The 13,497-nt window shown below is 38.9% G+C and overlaps 1 protein-coding gene across 1 annotated transcript; it reads left to right on the top strand.

Moving 5' to 3' along the window:
• The first annotated feature begins 674 nt into the window (after window positions 1–674).
• Window positions 675–6,945, top strand: LOC115662957 (uncharacterized). Its single transcript, XM_056302523.1, has 7 exons — window positions 675–825; window positions 1,606–3,151; window positions 3,254–3,611; window positions 4,190–4,671; window positions 5,528–5,713; window positions 6,593–6,722; window positions 6,846–6,945. Exons 1-7 carry the CDS (start codon window positions 703–705, stop codon window positions 6,943–6,945), a joined length of 2,925 nt encoding a protein of 974 aa, XP_056158498.1. The 5' UTR covers window positions 675–702.
• Window positions 6,946–13,497: the final 6,552 nt, after the last annotated feature.

Genomic DNA, 13,497 nt, shown 5'->3' with positions numbered 1-13,497 from the left:
ATTCCCTGGTATTTTCTTTTAACTGATTAGCATGTGTCGATTGATAACTAGTATTCTTTTTATGTGATGAGTAAGTCCCAACTAGGAAAACTAATTTTGGACCTTTCAATAGTTGGCAAATTCTCTATGTTGATATTAACTTTTCATACCAATAAAAAAAGTTTGACCCCATGTCTGAAAGAAAAAAATTGACCTTTCTCAATAAAATTTAGCATAAGAAATTACAAGTTTTGCATGGATAGTAACTTTTCATTGCAAGTAATGTTCACGTGTGATAAGCAGTCTTTCGATATATATCGAAAGAAATACGCATACACGTCAGCTAACTTTTCATTGGGTGGAAAAAGTTTGATTCAAACTCGGGGTTCTAATTGGATAAAGTTATCCGAGCTTTGGTTCGACGACATATAAAAGTTGTGCTGGATCCGACAGAGCGGTTGGACTGTCGTGAAGCTAACGAAACCAACGTAACAAACGTAAGAGCCGTGACTTCGAAAAAGAACGCCAACTTTTGTTTTCGCAAACCCATCTTCGCGGGCGGGTGAATGAAACGCCCCCTGCCACCGCGGGGAAAAAGATAAAACAGTAGTGACCGCAGACCAAAACCCCAAAACTGGCGAAATTCAAGCACCTCGCTCTCCTCGGCGCTGGGTAAGTTTGTGATTTGGTCGCTCTTCCCTGCTCTTCAGGGTTTCGCGCCGCATGAGAAATTTCGCTTCCCTCTGCTTCTCTCTCGACTTCGTTTGTGATTTGGTCGCTCTTCCCTCTTCAGGTGTCGCGCTCCGCGTGAGAAATCTCGCCTCTTCTTCTTCGTTCTACCACCGGGTATGTCTCTCTCTCTCTCAACTTTTTGTATGTGAATATGAGCGACGATAGTTGGTTGAGGAATTCTGGGGGTTTCAATTATTTCAACCCCTTTCCCTCAATGTTGTAGTCATGCTGTTTCTGAGTGGTCAGTTTCAATTCTAGATACTCTGTATTGCTCTCAGGAAGCAAGCTAGTGTGAGCGTTAAATTAAATTTATGGATCTAATTCTAATTTTCTTTCCTATGCTTATTGTTTGGGTATAAGTACCCCTTAATTTTAACAATTATTGAGTGAAGATGAAGCCTTTTACTAATTTCTCTATTCATCTCTCTTGAAGATCCCGGAATATATATATATATATATATATATATAGGTAACGATTCTCATTGAATTTGATCTCAATAGAATGAATTTCGTTATTCGTTCAAGATACTTAAACTTTTATCTTCGTTCAATTGAAGGTCAACTTAAATATCAGTGTTATGAATTGGAGCTCTCATAACAATGTGTGTATATATATTCATAGGGGAAGAAAATGCTTCCTTGAGTCTTGTCAATCCACCGACAATGCTGGTGAAACCCCCCTTGCTTTGATGAAGGAGGGACATTAGTGTGAATGTCAATTGCCAGGGGTTTAATTTATTGCTTGGCGAAGATGTTCAGAAATATGTAGGCGCTAAACCTTAAAACCTATGACCATAGACTATAATTCATGGTTTATAGTTCTCACTGATGTCAATTATGTGACTATTGAAAATTTCATTCACTGTGTAATTCAGTCTTCGTTTGTGTGTACAGGCCATGGAAGTTGACATGGTTAGAAAGAGAGATCGATTTTGGGAATATGCTGAGCATTTGGATGGCAGATTTAAGTGCAAGTTTTGCGACAAAATATTTGCCGGTGGTGTTCCAAGAGTTAAATCACATTTATCTGGAATTAAAGGCGGTGGTATAGACATATGCACCAAGGTGCCCGAAGATGTTCGAGTTGCCGTTGCTGAAGCAATTTCTGGTTCTGCTAAAAGAGCCAAGGCTGAAGCCTCTTCAGGTAAGACCGAAGAGACTTCGCCCAAAATTCTTATCAGTAATGAAAGTGTTATGCTGGATAAATTGCTCGCTAAGTTTATCCTCTTGAATGATGTTGATGTCAATATTGTGCGGAGGCCTTCCTTCATTGACTTTGTGAATGGCTTGGCTGAACATGGTTCCCATTATAAGTTGCCCTGTTGTTCAGTGGTCAAAGCAGAGTTAGTGCCTGATTTGGAAAAGGAAATTGGAGAGTATGTGGCAAATGTGAAGAAATCATGGGATAAAACTGGCTGCACAATCATGTTCGATATTTGGTGTGATAAGGAGAGATCCTTCATTAATATCTTTGCCCATTCTATTGAAGGGATGGTACTGTTGAATGCGTTGAATATCCACAATAATGAGTTAACAAGTGTTTTGCTGCGTGAGATTGTATATTTTGTCACTCAAAAAATAGGGGCCGACAACATCGTGCAGTGTATAACCAGCAGTGTTCAAGTAGAAGGGTTATTTAAAATTATGCCAAATGACAACCATTCCCATGTGTACGAGACTAATTGTGTTGCCCAAGAAATACATTTACTGTTTGAGGATATTTACAATGGAATCGAATGGGTTCGAAAGACATTTGATCAAGCAAGAGCGGTTGTCATTGAGATTAACAAGCACAATGGCATCTTATCATCGATGAAGCAGGTCACAAACAACCGGGAGTTGAAACAATCATCAAGAACAAAATTTTACTCAAGCTATTATATGCTCCAATCAATCATGGGGGTTGAAAGTGAGCTGCAATTGCTTGTTTCATCATCTGAGTGGCTTTCATCGAGCTTTGAGAAGCATGAATCGGGCGAAGAAGTGGGCAAACTCATTTGCAGTTCTGAGTTTTGGATTGAAGGGAAAGAAGTCTTGCATGCTCTAAAATCGATATTTCAAGTACTTCGTCTTGTTGATAGCTACGGCGCTACTTCTGGGTTCTTGTATGCAGCTGTGAAAATGGCAGATGAGGCTATTAAAAAAATATATGAGACGAATGTACAAAAGTATCAGAGGTTATGGGATATTTTCCAGCTACGGCAGAGTCGTATCATTCATCCAATACATGCTGCTGCAGCTTTTCTTAACCCTGCTTACATGTGTAGCGAGAAGTTTATAGAGAATAATGCAATGAAACAGGGCATCTATTTCATATTGGAAAAATTGGTAGCTGGTGAAGAAAAGGAAAAATTTTTGCAAGATATGCTGCTCTATTGTAAGAAAGTGCCAGAGTTGTTCACTTGTTCAGCAATGACAATGTTACGAACATCTCACCCTTGTAAGCATCTATTCTTTAAACCAATTAACCACATTGATTTAATTTCATATTTTATTTGTTTTCGATGTGTAAATTGTATATTGATAGTTGTTGCGTATAAAGGTGACTGGTGGGACTATTGTGGCGATGCCCTTCCTGTATTAAAGAAGTTTGCAATTCGAATCCTAAGCCAACGCTGCAGCACTTTGTCCTGCAGGCAGAGTTTGAGTGCATTTGAAACTGCTCAGGTCGAGAAGATGGAGCCATTGATGCCTGCAGTGAAGGACAATTATCTATATTTGAGGATAAATGCGTTACTGATGGAGAACTTTAACACAATGAAAGGCAAAATTAGGAAGCCACTTGATCTTGAGAAACTCGGTGAACTTCCTGATTGTACAGAGTTTATCAATGAGAATTTTAGCCGTGATCTATTGAACGCAACAAAAGTTCCTTTATCAGATGGAAAGCTAAATTGTTGGTAAGAATCTTTGTTGAGACACTTAAGAGATGATCGCCATTTAAATGCATGCCAAGCTGATTTGTCACCAACAACGTGGGGTGATTTACTAGAATTAGAATCAAATATGATGGTAGTGAATGATAATGTCACTGAGACGTGTTTTTGCTTTTGTTGTTGATCTTCCACGAGAATTTACCTTAAGTTTATCTGCAACACTGTTTGAAATAGTGAATTCCTTCCGAGTTTATTTCTATGTATTGAAGACAGAGACAGGGACTGCATCATTTCTTTTGGTCATGAGTATTGGTATATGTGCTTCTTTTTCATACTTTAAAAGACTAAGTGAGATCAATGTGTTCAAGCTAGTGATTGCTAAAAGGCCGTAGGTTTTGATTGTCATTTGATTCCAATATTATGGTAATGCGAATGACCTCCTAGAATGATTTCATATGTTGGATTTGGCGCTCAGCATGTTTTTTCTTTTGTACGACTACGGTTGGCAAGAGGGCTGTCCTCATGTTGGGTGTAATAGGCACTATATTCTGCAGTGCATATTTCTCTTTAGTGAATTATTAAATTCGTATTTCTATTGACAGGTCTGCATCAATGAGAAAAGATGGTGAGAGTGAAAAGCATTTACGTCTTCATTTTATAACTAAACTACCATCGAGCCTAGTTAAAGGTAATGAGGTTGAGGGTGAGAGAGGAGCTCCTATTCATGTCATCTTGGTAGATTCCAGTACAGGTAGTGTCGTGCAATCTGGACCCTCATCAGTGCTGAAGTTGATGGTGACGGTGATTGGAGGTGACTTCGATGAAGAAGCTGGTAAAGATTGGACTAGAGAGTACTTTGGGAGCAATGAAATAAGGGGGCGAGAGGGGAAGATACCACTCTTGACTGGTGATCTCTCTATGATCCTCGATAGAGGCATGGGAACATTGGGTGCTATCACTTTTAATGACATATCGAGCTGGACAAGAAGTGGAAAATTCAGGCTTGGAGTCAAAACTGCCTTAAGTTATTGTGAAGGAATCCGTGTCCATGAGGGCACATCTAATGCCTTCGCTGTGGAAGATGGTAAGTCATTTAAGTTTAGACGCTTGATGACATTTTACGCTTTTCTATTCTCTTTTCTTGGCCTTCGCTGTTGAAGGTGGTAACTCATGATTCAGGTTTAGACACTTGATGACAATCACTTTCTATGTTCTTTTTTCTTGACATGGGACAACTGTAACCACTCAATAAGATACAAAGACTAGGCTAAGAGACTTGCAACAGCATTATGTTGTTTAATCAGAATGTGGTATGCTCAGATATTTTATAAAAAATCGTGGAGCAGAGCAGACTCTGCAGTTGTCTGAATTTCAGGTTTGGCTGCTGTTTACAGAATTCATAATCCTAGAATAGAGTATGAATGAAAGAAACAACAAACAAATGAGCAGAAATGGCTTGCCTGTCTGAATTTCCCAATTCTGTGAAGTTGAACTCGTGAAACCTACTTGTTGCAAACAAAATAGATTTGGAGTTTCAAGTATGCTTTCTCAATCAGTTGAGTTAGCAATAACTTTTGAAAATGTAATCACTTTGACAGCATTCGTGGCCATTTGAATGATGGTGACTTTTGCTTATAGAGGAAGCTGTCTTTTGAGCTCATCTGAGATTTGTAGTAAGCTTTAATTATCGTTTTCAGCTCGTTAGATATGTTAAGATATATGTACGGATTTGATTTTATTAGAAATAGAGAATGTGGTATTCAACTTCGAAATATGCTTAGTTGTATCAATATGATAATGACTCACCTAAATCAATGTCAATGTGTTTTAAATGTGGCCCGTGTTTGCTTTGCATCACCAAATATTATTTCTCCAATCTTATTTTCTTTGTTCATTGCTCACATAACTTTGAATGAGAAATAGTTTGGAAACTTCTGCAGCCAACACTGGGAAAAGTAGGATCGAATCATTGGTTGAACCATCATCAATGGAAGTCACAAAGCAATTGTTGTCATCAAGGCCACATTGCCAAACTGGGAATGCGTCTCCTGTGGTGAGCAGGAGTTTCGGTGATGCGCAAGAAGCTGCTTGCAGCAGAGTAAATGATGCAGTTTCAGTCGCTCCTGGTACTTCTTGCCTTAATACAAAAAGTACATTTCTATTTTTTAATTTACAAATTTGCTTTTTAAACCCAACTGAAAGGGCTTCAAAAATACCCTCTGTCTGAAAGCCCTAATTGTATTCTGAGACCTAACAAGCAATCCCATTTAATGGCAAAGAAGTGCCTGTGTTTTGGGATAGCATGCCTACCTCAAATATCGTTAGTCTTCCTCTTAGCCTCCCAAGCCATCATTGACTGTCTTGAATTAAAATTTAACGAGGTTAATGTATGCTTAGCTGTGGGCTTGTACTAATTTACTTTGATGCAAGATGTAAGATGTAATGATTTTCCTGAAGAATAACCCAGTCAAGTTTATCTGTCAACCGCTTTTTATGACCAAGCATTCAATTGATTAGAATAATTTTTTTTTGCCACAACGGAAAAGGTTTAAAACAAGAATTAACGGTATGGCACTTCCCCATGGCCATGCCTCTCCTTCAGCCCATCCTCAAATCTCATTCTGATCTGGGTATACTTCACCATTCCTTGAAAAAGTAACTGATGCGCAAAACCATACGCACAAAGAAGAAAGTCTGGAGGGAAACTATACAACTTATGAGATCGCCTGGAAGTAGAAACGAATACTTAGTTTGCCACTGTGATAGTTCACAATAGCACTAAGCAAATATTTAACTAAAACATGATACTTAGCACGAGGACAAAGATGATGAAATACAGAACTGCTGATATGTTTCACAACAAAGATGCATTACGAACTACTCTATCCTCAGCTATAAAATTGGGAGAAATAACACCAGAACAAATGTTCTCAAGCCCTAGCCTTTGTAAGTTAGAGGGCAATAAAAGCTAAAACTTTTTGGATTTTCTTTATGAATAATGATAGGTATGCGAAGATGTGAGAAGAACTGCAGGCTGAGTTGTATCAATGACTTGAAGCCTGACTCGAATAGACCAGCATTTTCTCTGGAAGAAGAGAACCTCATCTTTCAGCTTCATGCTCTTCTTGGCAACAGGTGCATAATATCATTCCATTGTAAATTCCCTCTCTTTTTGAGGGGCTTTCTGAGAATTTCATTGTGGGACAAACTAAATCCAACTCATGCATGTGCAATTCATTGTGTTTTGATGTCATCCAGATGGTCTGAGATCGCAGCTCGGTTACCAGGAAGGACTGACAAAGAGATAAAAGATTTTCTGGACCTCTTCCCTCAAAAAGAAGCTGAGGCAAAGAGATGATCCGTTTGTTTATGCATTCATAGCCAGTATGTCGACATCCCGAGCTAATATCCCCTGCACATTATCTGTTCTTCGGGTTGGGATATTTATGTCACTCTTTCATTTAAGCAAGAGCAAGCCTAGATATCTATAAAGAGTACGATGGAGAGCAGACCATTGTATTGCCATTGTCAATTAAGAGGTTGGACTCTCTCCGGTATGGAACAATGAACTGCAGAGATATTGAGTAATTTTTGTCTGGTAAACACAATCGTTATCCTTCATCTTTCTCACACCCCCTACCAAATTGGATATGATTAAACTCACCCAGATCATTTGAGAAATCAGACTTTCATCATGTACAAGTTGAAGATACTCCATCAACACCGGTAGCTTAATGGAAGGACACAATACGGTTCCTATTGTTTACAAGGCGAACATTTTCCGGAAGAAGTCATTCGGCGGTGTATCTGAAACCAGCATCAATTCCTCTGAACCCTTAATAGTTATATCTCCATTATCATCAATAATCCTATGATAATCAGTAATCACCCTCAACGGCCTCATCTCTACCTTTAGTATGGACAACGGGCCCCTCCGACACCAGTCCAAAAATTTTAGCCACATCCGCTGACGGGATTTGCAATCTACTCTATGCATGAGCGCTGATCAATACTTTTTTTTTATTTTTATCAACCCATGAGATAAATCAGCATTCAAATTCCCAGACCGTAGGCATAAAAGCCCTCCAAAGCCCACTTCTCTGATTGCTTTTCTTTTTAGCTGGTGACTTGGCAAATCGCTCTAGACTGCAACGTGGTGAAAAACTTTTCACTTGCCCGCATCGTACGGTCATGATTATATGTAGTTCTAACCATTCGTCTGGATCATCACGATCCAGATGGGGTTTGGTCAATTAGCGAAACAAGATTGGATCCTTACCACGTGTATAGCTGTATGAACTGATAAAAAACAAATGTGCGGTTGGAGGCAGCGGCATATCATTGTATCTACAATCGACGGACGGATCAAAGGCAGGGAGGTTGAGTCGAAATCACGCTACCCTGTCATTAGGCCCTTCAAATGGGTGTGTTGGGTTGTAAATAGTGTGACCCAAAATTGATCAATTTAAACTGTTTTGATCCATTTATTTATAATGCAAACTTTTCGACTCATACATTACCCGTCTCCATATTCATTTTTAGCATTTTTTTTCTCCTTATATTACTGCCTTTGAAGAATGGATGGCTTCATAGACCTACTGGTCAAGTTAGTGAGAGAGATTGAGGGTCAGGTTGTGGTTGGGGGTGTGAAGATGGCGGCGAAAGTTCAGCCCGAGCCATCGACAAATCATGAAGTGGGTTCGGGCTTTAGTTTTGGGTTAAATATAAATGAGATTTTAATATATTGGTTAACGTCCGTTTAATAATACATTATTTGATGTGATGTTTTTGGGTTTTAATTACCGACTATGCAGTTCTAATATCCATGCAGAAGTGTACATATATAAAGTAATGAAGTCAATAATCATAATGATGAAATTATAAAAAGTAAAGCAAATGTAGAAAAGGAAACAACTTGAGCTGTATCGAGAAAAGTTGATACAAGACCTTGTAAAAAAGAAACTAACCTAGCGAATTTTTCATATTACTTTCACTGTGTTTTCAATTTTACAAGAAATTACAAAATTTGTCATTACTGTGCCCTTAACAATCAAAAGAAGCTGTCACTCTCACTTGCCCCCACCCAATTCTGTTAGGAAAATTATCCAAAAAGTCTTAAACCTAAATTCAGTTTTAAATCTTTTCATTTTGCCAATTGAGTCCTAAACATTTTCACTTCTTACAAATTGAGTCCATTCGGCTAATTTTAATTGGAAATCACTGACGTGGATGCCGGCCGGCCACGTAGTGCTGATGTGGATATTTTTAAAGAATATTTTAATAATTTTTTGAAATTTTTATGGTTTTCTTCTTTTTTTTCCTTTTCTCCTTTTTTTTTGGTTTTGGAGTTATAGCCGACGAGGGTGGCCGGCTGACCCTCGCCAAATCTTGCTAGGTGAGGATTCGAACGCCCTCGTGTTGGCTAGCAAGGGCGTCGCGTAGAGCCGATGAGGGTCGGCTGGCCATAACTCCAAAACCCCAAGAATTAAAAAAAAAAGAAAATGAAAAAAAAGAAAAAATTCATAAAAATTCAGAAAATTACTAAAATATTATTTAAAATTATTCATGTCAGCGCCACCTGTCAACCAGCGTCCACGATTTCCTGTCAAAATTGGCCGGATGGACTCAATTTAGCAAAAGTGAAAAATGTTTACGATTCAATTAGCGAAATCGAAGCTTTTTAAGATCGAATTAAGAAAATATGCATAGGTTTAAGACTCTTTTTGGACAATTTTCCCCATTCTTTATCTCTCCACCTCCCATCACTATCTCTCTTAAAGCTCTATAACGGATGAAGAAAACCGGCACAAGGTCGCAGATCTAGTCAAAGAGCTCGTGCTCCGCTTGCTCACCCAGAACCCCAACTACCCGTCGCTCACGAATTGCTCCGTTTCCAGAGCTCGCTCCGCTACATGTTCCGCATCCTCTCTGGCCGGCTCACCCCCTCAGTCACCCACGATGTTGCCACCCTCACTGAGTCGATCAAGGGCCGGCCGCCGCCCAAGGTAAGTCCTCTCAAGCCCTCAGCTTCGCCGATCTGTACGCCAAATTCGCCTCCAAGACCAGCCCCGGAAGCATCAACAACAAGTGGGCGGTTCTTTATTTGCTCAAATTCAGGGCCGAAGATTGGAACAGCGCGAACAACGTGCTTGATTTCTCGGGGTCGTTGCCTAATTTGGATTCGCTTGAGGTTGAAGAACAGAAAAAGAAGATGAATGGGTTAAGTGAACCCATTTACAACAGGAAAATTGTCTAAAAAAAAATCTTAAACCTATTACACTTTTATTAATTCAATCCTAAACATTTCAATTTTATAATTTTTATTTGGTCATAAAAAGCACTTTTATTTAATTATAAGAGGTTCGAGAACACATTCCATGAGCTTCAAAACACAATATATCCCAAAGACCCGGGAGGGAATAAAGAACCCAATTACTTAATAGTTTATTTTTTCTTTGGGCTTTAACAATCCAATTAGCCACCCTATTTGCTTCTCTACTAATATGGGCCATGTTTAGCTTCGAATAGGGCCTGCGAAGTTGATGGGCTTTGCTGATAAACAAATGGAGTTCTCAGTTGATCTGAGCTTAATCTTCAAGTCCACGTAGTAGATCAAAATGGTCTGTTTCAAAATTGCTTGCAAAGGACAATTTTGCCAATTGAGTTTTAAATTTTTTTACGTTTTATCAATTGAGTCCATCCGTCTAATTTTAACCTAAAATTGCTAACGTGGATGCCGGTAGTGCCATGTAGGACGACCGACGCTGAAGTGGACAAATTTTCATAATTTTTAAAAAAAATTATACTTTAAAATAATGTTTATTTATTCTTTATTTCTTTTCCTTTTATTTTCCATCAAGTTTGGCGAGGGTCGGTAGATGACCCTCGCCTAGACCTCGCGAGGGCTTCATGGCCGTTGCGAGGTCTAAGCAAGGGCTACGACTTGCTTGCGACCAGCGAGCTTGGAAGAAGAAAAAGAAAAAGAAAGAAAAAAAAAGAAAAAAAAATAATTCAAAAATTCAAAAAAGTTAAAATATTATTAAAAATTATCCACGTCAGCGCTGGCTATGCCACCTAAGAAGGCCAGTGTCCATGTTAGCGATTTAAAGCTAAAATTGATCGAATAGACTAAACTGGCAAAATGTGAAAAATGTTTATGACTCAATTGATAATATTGATATGCTTAAAACTGAATGGACAAAATTACAATAAGTTTAGGACTTTTTGGAAAATTTTCCCAAATCCAATTTTTTCATCATTTTTATTTTGTAAACCCATTATGATCTCCAGTTTGACCCATATAAATAATTTTGGGTTATTAAATAGGTTTTGAACCCATTTTAATAGGTCTACCTATCGTAATGCAGCCATTACTCTCTAAACATTCCCCTAAATTAACTCAATAATAGCAAAATCAAATATCACAAAACTACATATCATACCAACATAGCAAACTGGTTCCTCGTAAGCAATAACATCTACCCTGTCGTGATGGAGGGTCCAGATCATGTACGTTGGATCCAACGGCGGAGTGGCGCTCATGGATTAAACCATCGGGAATTCCCTTCGGGAGTGCGACTGGCAACCGCCGATCGCCTGAATTTCCTTTTTAAGCGCTCGAATTCCATTTATCTTATATGACGTTCGAACCGCCAAGTACTTGGAGATTTAAAAAGAATATTTGTGAGATTAATAAATAGACACAGACCAGAGAAATAGATTAAACAATAGAGAAAGTGAAAAGGAGGAAAAATTTAAACAAAATAATGTACAACGTCCTCATTGGCTTACTAATGTGGTTGAATTTTTCTGCAAGTTAGAAGACACGTATGTGTTAGAGCAATTAAATATTAAATCACGCATTTATTTAAAAGCTTAAATTTTTATAATCATTGATATGGTCTCACAAAATCTCACATAGTATCAGAGCAGGAGGTTTCGAGTTTAAATTTTTCTAGACCCTTATTTGCCTCTCTAATGAAATATTTCATCGTTTAGTACTAGGCAAAAAGATCATATTAAACTTGAGGAGAAATATTAGAGTACAAAATATTAAATCATGCCTCCCAGTATGCAAGCAACATATATACTATAATTTTCGAGGGAAATCATCTCGACAATGCCAATTGAATAGATGAGTGACGATGTATGCATCGGAACACGAAATTAAGCATGATGAGGCCCGTGAATATGTACCGCACTTGCCATTGATAGGAAAGTTTGAGCGACAGGACAATCTGACATTTACGAACTTTTTCCATGGTCGCAAAAACTATAAGTTTTTTGGCTAAAGCAAAAACTACTCGTTGACTTAAGTTAAATCTTGTCTCAGCGGCCAAGCTATCTTGTGGTATCGTGAAGAGACGTAAACTGAAGTGGCAATCAGAGGTCATTTGGACATAACAATAGGAGAGCATGTGATTACACCATAGCATCGAACAATTAAATCCAATTTCGCCCGGTTAAACTTTGGTGGAAATGGGAATAGGCATTTCCGATCAGTGAAGCTGTAAAAAGACGTAAGCTTATAAAAAATTGTCGCCCTTGTGACTTGCTTAATTTGTAAGTATTAAGTATGGGACTTGTATTAAGGCCGTAAATGAAGAGAAAATTCGTCGTACCGGAGGCCATTTCATCGTAACTAATGTCATGTCAAAGTGGCTCACTTGCTGTAGCTCTTAAGCCGAGAGCAATGCATGTAATCAAAAAACAACTTCCGGCCTCTCCCTTCATGGATAAGTTTTTTGGTTAATGGAAATCTCAATAATTAAATTTAATTTGAAAAGCGAAATCGTGTATAGATGATTAAATCGATAGATGAGCAACAACATATGGACCGATAAATGGAATGCTTGACGAACGATCTTTCTTGGATAGGCTGTTCATAGTTTGACATTATGGATGGCTGTTTAAATATACTTATGGACGGATAAGTATAAAATGCGTGACGGTGGGATTGAATATCTGTAGATCCTACTTTTTACGTTTCCTACATTAAATAGTCAAAAAGCATGATTGGAAACATCCATTTAGATATTTTTATGTTTATAAAAGCTATATAATTTGTTATGCTAACACAAAAATTGATGCTTATATAACTCACGAGGGTCAAAATTTCACTCGAACTTCATTAACTAAAATTTCATCAAGGATTGTTTTCTGATTGCATCCACGTGATACGAACTTGCTAACGTTACGGGGTGGGATAAATGGAGAATCATCTATCTTATACTTATAAGTTCATCAAAACGCCAAGAGATAATAAAAAATATCGTATCTCGAATCTCAAGTATTGTTTGTCTTAAGATAAATGGGTCCGGAAGTATCCATTTTATTAGGTATGCCCGTATCCAAACAAGATGGGTTGATGTGTGTTCTGTATAAGTAAGGAGAATATGGAATTATTTTTATATATATGTACAAAAAAAGAAAGATGAAACGAGGGTTTTGAGGGAAGTATAGATTTAGCCATTCGGGGCCTTGGCTTTTCTTTAATTATCCACCATTTTCCATGTTTCTTTTATTTATGCAAAGTGTTAATTTTTTTTTTCTAATCCAACTTTGCTTTTCACTTTTTAGGGAAAATTCTAAATAAGGGTCTGGAGAACTCCGCCACAGCCCGGGACGGCGGCCAGGTGAGCTTGCGACGGCGACGTGCAACGGCGGTGACGACGGGGACGACGGCGAATAGGTGATGGCTGGGCTGGCTAGCGAGCGAGCTGGCTGGCGTGCTGGGCGAACGGCGACGGGGGCGAGCTCGGCCAGATGAGCGGCGACGGCGGCGGGCTCGACCAGGAGAGCGGCGACGGCGGCGGGCGAGCTGGCGACGACGGCGAGGACGTCAGGCGAGCAGCGAGCTGGGCTCGCGGCGGCGAGCTGCTGGGCAAGACTCGCGGCGGCAAGCTGCTGC

Source organism: Syzygium oleosum, unplaced genomic scaffold (genome assembly GCF_021117445.2).
Source record: "Syzygium oleosum isolate NSW1041296 unplaced genomic scaffold, Sole_v2.1 Sole_v2.24, whole genome shotgun sequence".
NCBI classification, from domain to species: Eukaryota; Viridiplantae; Streptophyta; class Magnoliopsida; order Myrtales; family Myrtaceae; genus Syzygium; species Syzygium oleosum.
This window is presented reverse-complemented; position numbering and strand designations above follow the sequence as displayed.